Source organism: Salmo salar, chromosome 15, assembly GCF_965601325.2.
Source record: "Salmo salar chromosome 15, fSalSal1, whole genome shotgun sequence".
Taxonomy (NCBI): Eukaryota; Metazoa; Chordata; class Actinopteri; order Salmoniformes; family Salmonidae; genus Salmo; species Salmo salar.
Genome location: NC_138305.1, coordinates 61,935,054 through 61,949,488, shown reverse-complemented (window position 1 = coordinate 61,949,488; position 14,435 = coordinate 61,935,054). Strand labels below are relative to the sequence as shown.

Genomic DNA, 14,435 nt, shown 5'->3' with positions numbered 1-14,435 from the left:
GGACGCCTTGTGCGCTAAGTGTTACGTTTAAACCACGGCACAGTGGTAATTGTAGCTCCGCGTTCCTCCGCCTGACCCCAGAAACTAGGCCCCCTGCTTCTAGGCCAATCAGAAGCCATTAATAGAGACTAGGGCAAGTTTTTTTCTCAGAGCGTCAGATCTAACTGTAAAAGATATATTGATGGTGTGAGGTTTCAGCTGTAGCTTTGGAAATCAGCAGTTAAGTTAATAGTGTAAAGATTGTGTTGGGTTATTTTCATCAATAAAACCATAGAAAACACTGGTCTCATAAGGGCAAAAGTTCAACATCCAAACATCATGAGGGTGTGGTGAGGCTTTTATGCACCCTGATGATGGCCAACTTTGGAACATGGGCACCATGTTACTGCTTCAGAGTGTCATGAAATGTCTGGTGCCAACAACAGTTTGTATATGTATGGCTGGTGGTGAGGGTGGTCAGGCCAGGTTGAGCCAGGTCTTACCCAGGGGGGAGGACCAGCAGGGCAGCCTTGCAGGCAGTGGTCTGGATGTGGAGGACAGGTAGCTGACGCAGCAGACTCTTCCAGGAGTAGGGCTCTGCTATGAGAACTCCAGACCTGCACACAGGACTCTCCTTCTCTACAAGAAGACAGAAGATATAAACAGATGGCCGAACAAAAGGCACACAAGTGCTATTGATGGGTTATAATGGTACATGACCAAAATTATGTGGACACCTGCTCGTCGAACATCTCATTCCAAAATCATGGGCATTAATATTGAGTTGGTCCCCCTTTGCTGCTATAACAGCCTCCACTCTTCTGGGAAGGCTCTCCACTACATGTTGGAACATTGCTGCGGGGACTTCCTTCCACAAGAGCATTAGGGAGGTCGGGCACTGATGTTGGGCCTCTCTCGCAGTCGGCGTTCCAATTCATCCCAAAGGTGTTTGATGGGGTTGAGGTCAGGGCTCTGTGAAGGCCAGTCAAGTTCTTCCTCTCCGATCTCAAAAAGCTATTTCTGTATGGACCTCGCTTTTTGCACAGGGGCATTGTCATGCTGAAACAGGAAAGGGCATTCCCCAAACTGTTGCCACAAAGTTAGAAGCACAAAATCATCCAGAATATAATTTTATGCTGTAGCGTTAAGATTTCCCTTCACTGGAACAACAGGGCCTAGGCCGAAACATGAAAAACAGCCCCAGACCATTATTCCTCCACCACCAAACGTTACAGTTGGCACTATACATTCAGGCAGGTATTGTAGTGTTCTCATTGCATCCGCCAATCCCAGATTAGTCCGTCGGACTGCTACAGGGTGAAGTGTGATTCATCACTCCAGAGAACGCGTTTCCACTGCTCGGCGAGCTTTACACCACTCCAGCCGTCGCTTGGCATTGCGCATGGTGATCTTAGGCTTACGTGTGGCTGCTCGGCCATGGAAACCCATTTCATGAAGCTCCCGACAAACAGTTCTTGTGCTGATGTTTCTTCCAGAGGCAGTTCGTAACTCCATAGTGAGGGTTGCAACCGAGGACAGAAGATTTTTAAGAGCTACGCACTTCAGCTCTTGGCGGTCCCGTTCTGTGAGCTTGTGTGGCCTACCACTTCGTGGTTGAGCCATTGTTGCTCCTAGACGTTTCCACTTCACAATAACAGCACTTACAGTTGACTGGGACATCTGTAGCAGGGCAGAAATTAGACAAACTGAAATTTGACAAACTGACCTTGGAAAGGTGGCATCCTATGACAGTGCCACGTTAAAAGTAATTGAGCTCTTCAGCAAGGCCAATTTTACTGCCAATGTTTGTCTATGGAGATTACATGGCTGTGTGCTCGATTTTATACACCTGTCAGCAAAGGGTGAGGCTGAAAAAGCTGAATCCACTCATTTGAAGAGGTGTCCACATACTTGTGTATATATATAGTGTACTCTTTCTATTGTTTAACAAGTCTTGATATGGAGACGTGTGATGTGCGTATGTTTGTAACTGAGTGAGAGTGGATGAGTATGAGTGTGTGTAGATGGGTGCTGTGTTCATTGTATTATGAAACGTGCACACCATGTGCGTGTTTTTAAGTGGTTTGTCTGTGCATGATGTCATGACGTTGGCCTGTGGGTAAGGTTTATGACCCCCCCCCCCATAAATACCTTTCTCCCTTCCCCTCTCTGACCCTACTGAAGGACTGCTGTCCTGAAGGACTGCTGTCCTGTTAAATATAGAGAGCCTGGGAACATCAAACAAATGGGGAAAGGAACCATATTTTGGTAATAAAACCAGTTGGAAATATGCTTTGGAACGTAATGAGTATGGATGTCAGTTCGGTTGTCATCTGAGACATTATGACTGATGACAGGACGACATAAACTGTACCTGAGAAAGTATATACCCTCTAGTTATCAGAGTAACATGGAATTGTTATGCAATTGAAATGTTTGATATTGAAATTGTTTGTTAGGAGATTAAATGTAATTTTAGCTTCCAAATGAGAGAATTGGGTTTTCATAAGGAAAGTGCCCTGCTTGATCAGTGGCCCACCCCTGTGAAGAGACAGGGGTTATAAACGATGAAACACATCCTTCCCCCTCTCCACTATATAAGCCTTTGACGAAAAGATAACCACATGTTCCAGTACGTGAGGTCTGCAGCCTCTACGTTAGAAGGACACACATGTCAAGTACAGAACTAAGCCAACCTCGGCGTGAGCTTTGGTGGCGAATGGTATGAACTTTGAGCTTATTCACTACAGAAGTGATACTTCCTAGCCGTTGAGTTAGCAGCGGCCGCTGTAGACGTGGGCTAGGAAAGGACGGACGACAGATCCAGTCTAACAACCAGACGAAGATACCACCACGTATCCAATTTACCACCAGAGACATTCTTCCGAGGACAGGAAGATCTGTTGGCCAACCCGGCCAGCATCTACGACCAATCTACCGAAGCGCAGCTCAGAGTAAATATTTATTGCATTTTCCTTTTCCAAATGGGCGGTAATTTAGAATGCATAAGATAATGTATTTACGATAGCATAGCTGCTGTTTCTTTGTTCCTAAATCTTCCCGCTCTTTCATTCAAGCCCAACCCCCTTTCCTTTGTGTAACCAGCCATCATGTATGACATCATTTGTATTCGGTGTATTTGTAATTCTGTGTGATTAGTTTAGGTATTTAGTAAATAAATAATTAAACCCAATTTTGTATTGCTGATTCAACTTGTTAGCCAGGGTTCGTGAAGATAGCCAAGAATTTACAACTTTCATTATGAGACTGAAAATAAGATAAGGGTTAATATTGACTGCTATCGATGTAAAATATGACTAAGTATTTTAAGAGTTTATTCGGAAGATAACGGCTCTATAAACGTTCTTCCGTGGTGCCCCGACTTTCTAGTTAATTACATTTACATGATTAATTACAGAGAAAGGATTTTATAGGTTAGCATGTCATATCACTTAATCCGGCATAGCCAAAGACACGACAATGATGTTTGAGTGCGATATAAACATGTGTCTGTGGTATGCGCATGGTGTGTGCATGTCCAAGTGTGTGTGTGTATGCTGCATACGTGCGTGTGTGCGCATGAGCATATGTGAGTGTGTGTGTGTACGTCCATGCATGTGGGTGTTTTTGAATGTTATGCCCTTACTCTCATCGGCTGTCTCTCCCCAGTGTACCAAAGCAGAGAAGCTGATGAGGATGTGGGAAGGCTGCAGGCTGTCCACCAACAGGTAGTGAGAGCCCTTCTCATCTGGAGACTGGAGAAACACACAGACAAACAGCACCAAGCTACACTCATCAGTATGGAGGGGAGGAGAAGGAAAAGAGGGGGGAGAGAGAGGAGAGAGAGAAGGGGATATATATATAAATAAGAGAGAGAGAGAGAGAGAGAGAGAGAGAGAGAGAGAGAGAGAGAGAGAGAGAGAGAGAGAAAGCATGCAAGGCGGCAACATAAGGAATAAGAAAGGAGATGGGAGTATGGAAGGACAGCGAGCTAGAGACAGAGAAAAAGACAGATAAAGAGCGAGCGACACAGACGTGCCCGGGATGAAAGGAGTCAAACGCTCCATCTCAATCCAACATGCACGCACACACAGGCCACCAGAGAGGGTGGCTGCAGTCCTAACACTGTGGGCTGATAAAAATCGCAGGTGCAGTGCAGTGTGCTGGACAGTAGAGCCCATCAGTAGAGAAGGTGTACCTGTGGAAACGCAACAGCAGAGGGCACTGTGAGGTGTGGCTGGGCGACAGGGAAGGCAGATTGGGCAGGTGGGAGTGTGTCAAAGCATGCATGTGTCAAAGCATGCATGTATAGTGGAAGGACAGAGTTAGCTCCGTACAATTTAAAGAAGCTTTGAGTTTGACTAACACAGTACACATGCCAATGATAGAGGTAGCTAGCTATAAGATATTACTTGATACAGGCTGCAGCATGGTATTTTTGCCCCCTGTATTTAGTATTTAGCGCTGCAGACACAGTGAAGTTAAGGCGCATGGATGGTTATTGTGCCTGAATTGAATGGATGTTACAGTAAGGTGTAGCTGTACAGGTGTAGCTGTACAGGTGTAGCTTTACAAGTTTGTATTGTACCTGAATATGTGCAGCAGCCGAGGAGCCTGGGTGGCGTACAGGTGTAGCAGCAGAGTGGGTGGAGCCTACAGGGCAGTTCAGAGTCATGGATGATACTTTGGAGGAGATGGTGCTCTGATGACAAAAATCAGGGATGTCATTCCATTTGTCAACACTATCACACAGTTTTCACTCCATGTATTGTATGGATGCCCTTAAAACTCTTACCAATAAAAGTCAGTGTGTTTGAGCTAAATAATTCTGGGCATTTTTGCATTGGGTGATGTCAGCCATTAGCCTGTGGGATGGCTGGGAGCAGTGGTAGAGCGGTTTTTGTGATACGAGAGAGGATCTTCAGAATGCTTTCGCTCAAGAAAAACGTCTGTAAACTTTGAACGTTTTGAGCTGCAAACTATTATGATCCCATTCTGAAAAGCTTAGACTGTCACGAACATGTACATGTTGTCTGTTTTACGATGTTCAGAAGCCGCGTGGGAACCAAAGACGCCACCGTCCCAACTCCCTACAAAATTACTGTGCAGTAAAAATGACTGGAAGTGAATGTTATTTTTTGTACATAGAATATAATACACAATTGTAGATTTCTTTCATCAAACCACAATTCTTTCTGAATTATCTTTTTTTGCCATGTATTTGTGTGTTATTCAATCAGTTTCTATGGGCTAATAGCAGTTAGGGCAATTTCAATGTTTCATCAAATAATGTTTCCACTTCAGAGATAATGCCCGAGAAGCTGGTGTTTGGAGGATATATTGGCACAGGTGTTCGTCGAGGGCCGGCAAACCGTGCCGATATATCCTCCAAACACCGGCTTCGAGGGCATTATCACTTTTATACAATGTGTTATGTTGTATAAAATAATGATTGACATTTAAAAACTTTATTTGTATTAATTTATTCATACTATTTCATCCTTCCACAAGATGTCCCGACACAAATCTAGGGTTTCTAGAGACATGACCCAGTTGTTCAGTCTTTTTTTTCTGTATCTATGGACGCGACCCAGTAGTTCGTTCTAAATGTGCCATTACCATACTGGCTGTCAACGTTCTCATCTCATGCTTGCTAGCTAGCCAGCTACAGCTAATTTACAGTCACATCAAAAAAGTGCAGCCAGAATAACAACAGTAGCAGCATTTGCATTTGTTTAAGCTGTTTTCTAGTGACATTTATTTGGATACATCCATAACAATGAGCTAATGAGGCGCGATTTCACCTGGCATAGAAAATGTGCTCACTCGTCAGGACACTGTTTTTCAGAGGAACTAGCCAACAACACAGCTACAGTAACACAATCACTTCAAACTGAAGCTGGAAAGAGCGAGTTTAATTATTTTTTTTATTCAATTTACTTATTTTGTATATATCCATAAAAATAATGTCAGCTGATTCATGATTTCATGATTCAAGACTGGTTGAGAAACACTGCCTGCCTGCCTCGTCCCGACACGTTCATTACTATGGGATAGCAGGAGATCGAATTTCAATATTGAAACAATGTTGGAGAGACAGACAGCAAGGTTTATACAAATCTCCGCTGTTGAAAACTAAATGTAAGTCTAAAAGAAATGTGAGATAATGTCTTGATGCTTTTTATAGTGGAGGTCAAGTTTATAAATTGCCTGGCTGGGATGATGAGACAGTGGATTGCGCAGTCATATAGAACAGAGTAAATAGGCATTTTAACGCCATAGATTTAGCCGGTGGCAACTTGTGGAATAGACACCGGCTGGAATGCAGTTTTAACCAATCAGCATTCAGGAATAGACCCACCCGTTGAATAAATATTTTGTATACCTACAGGGGTCCTAAAATACAAAATCTATTTCATTAATATCCTAAAACAATTCCATATGTTAGGTTAGTACATATCATTGAAAAAAAGCTTAGACCTTACTTAGGAATACATTTACCTTGAAATGCGATTTCTGGAAATGGTTTGGATACGTGTTAGGCTTGTGGAAAACCACAAGTGTCCTGAAAAAAACAAACCAGTATTTTGCATCAACCCCTTGGACTGTAAGACAAAGAGTAGTGGTCTTCAGAGCCATAAAAATACAGTACCACATAGCTATAAACCAATGGGTCTTACTGGAAGCACTTGGAGAAGTCATCCAGGTCTACCCAGGACTCCTGTAACATAGGCTTCTCAGAAACAAACAAATCCTGAGACTTCAGCAGCGCCGAGCTGGGCTCGTTAGCCTGTTTGGACCGCTCTGTGGCTGGGGCAGTCTCACACACCTCCTGATCTGCAGAGAGGACAGGTCACAAAGTGACTATCGCTGAAATGTTAAAGAGCATCTCAAACTGACACAGATCATGATGAGAAAGCTTTGTGTAAAAGCTATAGAATTGATTGGTTAGCTGCTTTTGATCTATATTATTGTGAGCAACAAAGTATATGAGAGTTATTCATGAAACTATGCAGTAGATCAAACATGATCAAAGTATATGAGATGTATTCATGAACTGTACAGTAGATAAAACATACAGTTGAAGTCGGAAGTTTACATACACTTTGGTTCGAGTCATTAAAACTTGTTTTTCAACCACACCACAAATTTCTTGTTAACAAACTAGTTTTGGCAAGTCGGTTAGGACATCTACGTTGTGCATGACACAAGCAATTTTTCCAACAATTTTTTGCAGACAGATTATTTCACTATTAACTCACTGTATCACAATTCCAGTGGGTCAGAAGTTTACATACACTAAGTTGACTGTGCCTTTAAACAGCTTGGAAAATTCCAGAAAATGATGTCATGGATTTAGAAGCTTCTGATAGGCTAATTGACATCATTTGAGTCAATTGGAGGTGTACCTGTGGATGTATTTCAAGGCCTACCTTCAAACTCAGTGCCTCTTTGCTTGACATCATGGGAAAATAAAAAGAAATCAGTCAAGACCACAGAAAAAAAATTAGAGACCTCCACAAGACTGGTTCATCCTTGGGAGCAATTTCCAAATGCCTGAAGGTACCACATTCATCTGTATAAACAATAGTACGCAAGTATAAACACCATGGGACCACGCAGCCGTCATACCACTCAGAAAGGTGACGCGTTCTGTCTCCTAGAGTTGAACGTACCTTGGTGCGAAAAGTGCAAATCATTCCCAGAACAGCAAAGGACCTTGTGAAGATGCTGGAGGAAACAGGTACGAAAGTATCTATATCCACAGTAAAATGAGTCCTATATCGACATAACCTGAAAGGCCGCTCAGCAAGGAAGAAGCCACTGCTCCAAAACTGCCATTAAAAAGCCAGACTACGGTTTGCAACTGCACATGGGACAAAGATCGTACTTTTTGGAGAAATGTCCTCTGGTCTGATGAAACAAAAAAAAACTGTTTGGCCATAATAACCATCGTTATGTTTGGAGGAAAAAGGGGGATGTTTGCAAGCCGAAGAACACCATCCCAACCATGAAGCACGGGGGTGGCAGCATCATGTTGTGGGGGTGCTTTGCTGCAGGAGAGACTGGTGCACTTCACAAAATAGATGGCATCATGAGGCAGGAAAATTATGTGGATATATTGAGTCAGAAAGTTAAAGCTTGGTCGCAAATGGATCTTCCAAATGGACAATGAACCCAAGCATACTTCCACAAATGGACAATGACCCCAGCATACATTTCACATTCTTAAAATAAAGTGATGATCCTAACTAACTTAAGACAGGGAATGTTTACTAGGATTAAATGTCAGGAATTATGAAAAACTGAGTTTAAATGTATTTGGCTAAGGTGTATGTAAACTTCCGACTTCAACTGTAATCAAAGTACATGTGAGCTATTCATGAACTGTACAGTATATCAAACATAATCAAAGTACATGCGAGCTATTCATGAACTGTACAGTAGATCAAACATAATCAAAGTGCAAGAGAGCTATTCATGAACTGTACAGTAGATCCAACATAATCAAAGTGCATGAGAGCTATTCATGAACTGTACAGTAGATCAAACATAATCAAAGTGCATGAGAGCTATTAATGAACTGTACAGTAGATCAAACATAATCAATGCCTATAAGAGTTATTCATGAACTATACAGTAGATCAAACATAATCAATGCCTATAGCAACATTTGAAGCCTTCACAAATTAAACCCCAAAACTAAGGAAATGAATAAGTATCAGCTGAATAGATAGGATAGACTTTTTTTATGACACATTTTATGGCTTTGAGATAGTGTTGCTATTAAATATAAATAGCAGTGTTTTTCTAGTGACTCATAGGGAAATCGGTCTGTGCTGATCTACAGTCGTCCATGTGGCATCTGGGGCCCATACATTAACATATATTCAGGAGCCTCAGATCAACACTGCTCACTCCCACATAATGCTTCCATGTAAACATACATATCATTGATCATATATCAGTGAAGTTCCACTCAAAGAGAAGATGATCCTTGTGGAGCTACATAGGGCTATACGCAGAGGGCCGCACTGAGCAATGGTCATCCTGTTACTCCAATGGCAGGTGTTACCAAGCAATGAAAAGAGGGGAAGAGGTAGGCTAGATAATTGGACGGTTGTCGTAAAGCATAATTCCAGACGCATCTTCAAAGAGTCTCAGCCAAGGAGGAAGGGTAAGGGGGGAAGAGGATGGGAGGGAAGGAGGAGAGGAAGGGGGGAAAGACACACGGCTCCTAAACACATCTGTACATTACACTAATAGTGACATACCGTAGATTTACAAACCACCATCAAATAAATGGACGCACTTCTTACAGTACCATTAATGAAATATAGGTTGGTTTTCACAATATGTTATTGTCACTTTCAGTGATAGTAATGAATCAGATTGATCAGTGTATAGCACTGTAGTATTATGTAATGTATGTACTGTGTGGTGTGGTTGGGTAGAATTGAGATAGCCTTTACCATTGGTTGTATTGTCATCCTTCTTCTTGTCATCTGCTATAACCTAAAGGGATAGAGAGATGGGGGGAGAAATAACCAGTTACAAACATTGGGGGAGAGTAAGAGGCAAGGAGAGAGAGAGAGCGAGAGAAACAGAGAGAAAGAAACAGAGAGAGAAGCAGAAAGGCATGTCACAGTTGAGCAGCAGAGGGTCTATACAGTAGATGCCTGTAGTAATCCTCCTATCCCAACTGAACTGCAGAGAGAGAGAGAGAGCGAGAGACAGAGAGCTATCTGGCACGGGAACACCAGTCATACATACCTTAATGTGACAAGGCAAGGGGACTCCTTCCTCCCCAGCTAAATGAACACTGCATGTGGACTGTAATCATGTTACTTAGCTTGTTAACAGATGTAGAGGGCAGGCATTGTGTTGTGTATCAGAGCATGTTTCTCAGTTCCAGGGATTATGAAAACACTTACATGTCATGTTCCTCTAAACAGGCTAATTAAGACATACTGTAGAGGGGCTGAATCTGAAATGGCACATTATTCACAACATAGAGCACTACTTTTGACCAGGGCCAAAAGGGCTCCGGTCAAAAGTAGTGCATAATATATGGATGATTGTACAGAAGTGGTGCAAATTGCAGTCCCACCCCGAAAAAGCTATTTTAACAAACAGTTAAGTCTCCAAACTAAGGATATTTATTTACATCATGATACGTTCTAATTCAATCTAAGGCAATAACAAACATATTGTTAAATTAAATATTGTACTCAGTCATTGTTTATACACCTATTTCTATTGAGAGGTGGCTGTCCCAAACACTGACTCCTAAACATGTTTGAAAAAAAAGCAAATAATTTTTTTTTTACAATTATTTCAATAGAAAATTGTGAGTTGTTCTATTATTACCTTGGAAGATATTGATCTAATTAGTAGTTCTGTTTTAATAAAAAAAAAAAAATGCTGTCACTACTGAAACACACACATTAAAATACTGCAGAATGAATGTGATTTAAAGCCACACCCCTGCACATATCACCAGGTGATGGGATTGCACACTTCTCCAGCATGGCCACATGGTGAGTTACCTGTCTGCAAACATTTTAGAGAACATTTGTGAGAAAGTTGGTAAATCTTCATGTATTTTTTAGAAGTGTCTCTACCAAACATCTAATATTTCAAGAAATATGTTTAGTACGATTTTGGGACTACATTTACATTTAAGACTAAAATATATGTTTGCTGTCCAAATGAATGATAACCAGCCATATGTTAGCTATGGGGATTCTTTAAAGTCCAAAATAAGACAAGATTGTCCAAACCGAAACGGTCATAACTGAAACAGTTTACTCTACTTGAAGAAAGGGCCCATGGACTCTTGATCTTGAGACCACATAAATTCAGTCTTTAGCTTGTCATGTTCTCAACTCACTGGGTCTTGGTCTGGATCTTGGGACCAATGTCCTAGTATAAAGCTTGGTCTGGGCTCCTGGATACAACCTTAGTCTTTGGTTTACAAACCATAGGCAACCCAATTTGAAGAAGACAATGCTCTCTAAACATTGGCTGATCCCTCCCAACCCATAGGAATCCCCACCAAGGTTCGCTACTTTTATTAAATTGTGGAAGCTTTCAATGACAATGTTTATCCTAAAACAAGTTATATGCATCTAGAATGGCACTTGACACCAAAACGCCTGTTATTTTGCCAAAATACAGAAAGGTAAAGTGATTATTTAAACATCTAACCAACACAATGAGTAAGATGCATAAGTAATTCAATCAATTAACAAGTTTCAGATTCATACAATCAACATTGAGCATTTTACAGTTCTGAAAATCTGGATTTTTTTCTTAATATTTTGTTAATTTGGTATGCAAATAAAAGGTTAATCAAATTGATAAGTACTGTGCATGGTTTTCCCTTTATTGTGACTTGTTCACTATGTTTCAGTAGTGACACATTTAGTAGGGTGGTTAGGAATTCAGGTAAATATTTCAAATATGCAAAACAAAGTTTTATAACGGTTGCCAACATATTTCGGCTTCGCCTCGGGCCTAAGAACAGCCCTTAGTCGGGAGTTATCACATGACAATCCCTGGGTTTTCATGCCTTATTGCTTAAATGTCTGACTGACATACAGCATATGTGTAAATGATGTAAATTACAATTCTGGGTTCTATGAGTCACAGAGGTGTGTGTGTGTGTGTGTGTGTGTGTGTGTGTGTGTGTGTGTGTGTGTGTGTGTGTGTGTGTGTGTGTGTGTGTGTGCGTGCACGTGCACATGCGAGGGAACAAGATGAAGAGCTTTCCTCCTCCGACTGATAGCAGCTATTTAACAAGTCACACTTAGCATATCCTCTTCAACAGAGTAGAAAACTCCATCCACTGACCACAGGGTCCATATCAGTGATTATATGCTAGTAGTGTTCAGCAAGGTTATTACAGTAAACTGAAACTAAAACTATTAATGAAAAAACTATTTAGTAAATTGAAATAGTTTTAGTTTCTCAATGATTTTATTTCAGTTTACTAAATTGTTTTTCATTAATAGTTTGTTTCTCAAAATAATTGTATCTTTGACTCCAAAACAATGTCTAGATAGGTATTACATGTATCATCTAACCACATCATATGATACAGCAGTCTGGTGCCGACTGCATAGTCAATGACATGACATGCAACGTCTAAGCAGGGGGCTGCAACCATGATGTGGTTAGCTGATACGTAAAATACCTATCAAGGTGTTGTAAGATCTGGCAGGCGTCAGAAACGTTGAAGCAGAGGAACGTGCCCATGGAGATGAGCGTGATGCAAGTCAGTCACACAGAACATCTGCGCATGTGCCCAGGTGCACTTCACGCTGCTACAACGTGGCAGCTATGGGACCAAAACAGCGGAGAAGTTTAACCTCGCGGTTCGAAGCTCCTGGTTACTGAGCTTCTGAAAGAATTCAGTGCATTCTGAAAGAATTCAGAACCCTTGACTTTTTCCACATTTTGTTAGGTTACATTCTTATTCTAAAATTGATAAAATATTTTTTTTCCCTCATCAATCTACACACAATACCTCATAATGACAAAGCAAAATCAGGTTTTTACATAAGTATTCAGACCCTTTACTGAGTACTTTGTTGAAGCACCTTTGGCAGCGATTACAGCCTTGAGGGCTTGCAAACTATTACAGACTACAAAGGGAAGCACAGCCGCGAGCTGCCCAGTGACACGAGCTTACCAGACGAGCTAAAACACTTCTACATTCGCTTCGATACCAGCAACACTGAGGTATGCATGAGAGCATCAGCTGTTCCGGATGACTCTGTGATCACGCTCTCCATAGCCGAAGTGAGTAAGACCTTTAAACAGGTCAACATACACAAGGCTGCGGGGCCAGACGGATTACCAGGACATGTGCTCCGGGCATGTGCTGACCAACTGGCAGGTGTCTTCACTAACATTTTCAACATGTCCCTGATTGAGTCTGTAATACTAACATGTTTCAAGAAGACCACCTGTGCCAAAGAACACAAAGGCAACCAACCAAAATGACTACAGACCCGTAGTACTCACGTCCGTAGCCATGAAGTGCTTTGAAAGGTTGGTAATGGCTCACGTCAACACCATTATCCCAGAAACCCTAGACCCACTCCAATTTGCATACCGCCCAAACAGATTCACAGATGATGCAATCTCTATTGCACTCCACACTGCCCTTTCCCAACTGGACAAAAGGAACACTTATGTGAGAATGCTATTCACTGACTACAGCTCAGCGTTCAACACCATAGTACCCTCAAAGCTCATCACTAAGCTAAGGATCCTGGGACTAAACACCTCCCTCTGCAACTGGATCCTGGACTTCCTGACGGGCCGCCCCCAGGTGGTGAGGGTAGGTAGCAACACATCTGCCACGCTGATCCTCAACACTGGAGCTCCCCAGGGGTGTGTGCTCAGTCCCCTCCTGTACTCCCTGTTCACCCACGACTGGATGGCCAGGCACGACTCCAACACCTTCATTAAGTTTGCAGATGACACAACAGTGGTAGGCCTGATCACCGACAATGACGAGACAGCCTATAGGACGGAGGTCAGAGACCTGGCCGGGTGGTGCCAGAATAACAACCTATCCCTCAACGTAACCAAGACTAAGGAGTTGATTGTGGACTACAGGAAAAGGAGGACCGAGCACACCCCCATTCTCATCGATGGGGCTATAGTGGAGCAGGTTGAGAGCTTCAAGTTCCTTGGTGTCCACATCAACAACAAACTAGAATGGTCCAAACACACCAAGACAGTCGTGAAGAGGGCACGACAAAGCCTATTCCCCCTCAGGAAACAAAAAAGATTTGGCATGGGTCCTGAGATCCTCAAAAGGTTTTACAGCTGCAACATCGAGAGCATCCTGACTGGTTGCATCACTGCCTGGTACGGCAATTGCTCGGCCTCCCACCGCAATGCACTACAGAGGGTAATGCGTACGGCCCAGTACATCACTGGGGCTAAGCTGCCTGCCATCCAGGACCTCTACACCAGGCAGTTCCGAGGAAGGCCCTAAAAATTGTCAAGGACCCCAGCCACCCCAGTCATAGACTGTTCTCTCTACTACCGCATGGCAAGCGGTACCGGAGTGCCAAGTCTAGGACAAAAAGGCATCTCAACAGTTTTTAGCCCCAAGCCATAAGACTCCTGAACAGGTAATCAAATGGCTATCTGGACTATTTGCATTGTGTGCCCCCCCAACCCTTCTTTTTACGCTGCTACTCTCTGTTTATCATACAGTGCCTTGCGAAAGTATTCGGCCCCCTTGAACCTTTCGACCTTTTGCCACATTTCAGGCTTCAAACATAAAGATATAAAACTGTAATTTTTTGTTTAGAATCAACAACAAGTGGGACACAATCATGAAGTGGAACGAAATTTATTGGATATTTCAAACTTTTTTAACAAATAAAAAACTGAAAAATTGGGCGTGCAAAATTATTCAGCCCCCTTAA

At 42.3% G+C, this 14,435-nt stretch overlaps 1 protein-coding gene across 1 annotated transcript in view; it reads right to left on the bottom strand.

The window, feature by feature from the left end:
- Window positions 1–14,435, bottom strand: part of adgb (androglobin) — a 116,138-nt gene that overhangs the window by 50,274 nt on the left and 51,429 nt on the right. Inside the window, exons 14-19 of the mRNA XM_045695893.2 lie at window positions 9,453–9,495; window positions 6,660–6,816; window positions 6,481–6,544; window positions 4,568–4,681; window positions 3,626–3,734; window positions 483–618 (exon numbers count right to left, since the gene is read on the bottom strand). Of these exons, the coding sequence (XP_045551849.1) occupies window positions 483–618; window positions 3,626–3,734; window positions 4,568–4,681; window positions 6,481–6,544; window positions 6,660–6,816; window positions 9,453–9,495 (623 nt within the window). The remainder of the gene's footprint in view (window positions 1–482; window positions 619–3,625; window positions 3,735–4,567; window positions 4,682–6,480; window positions 6,545–6,659; window positions 6,817–9,452; window positions 9,496–14,435) is intronic.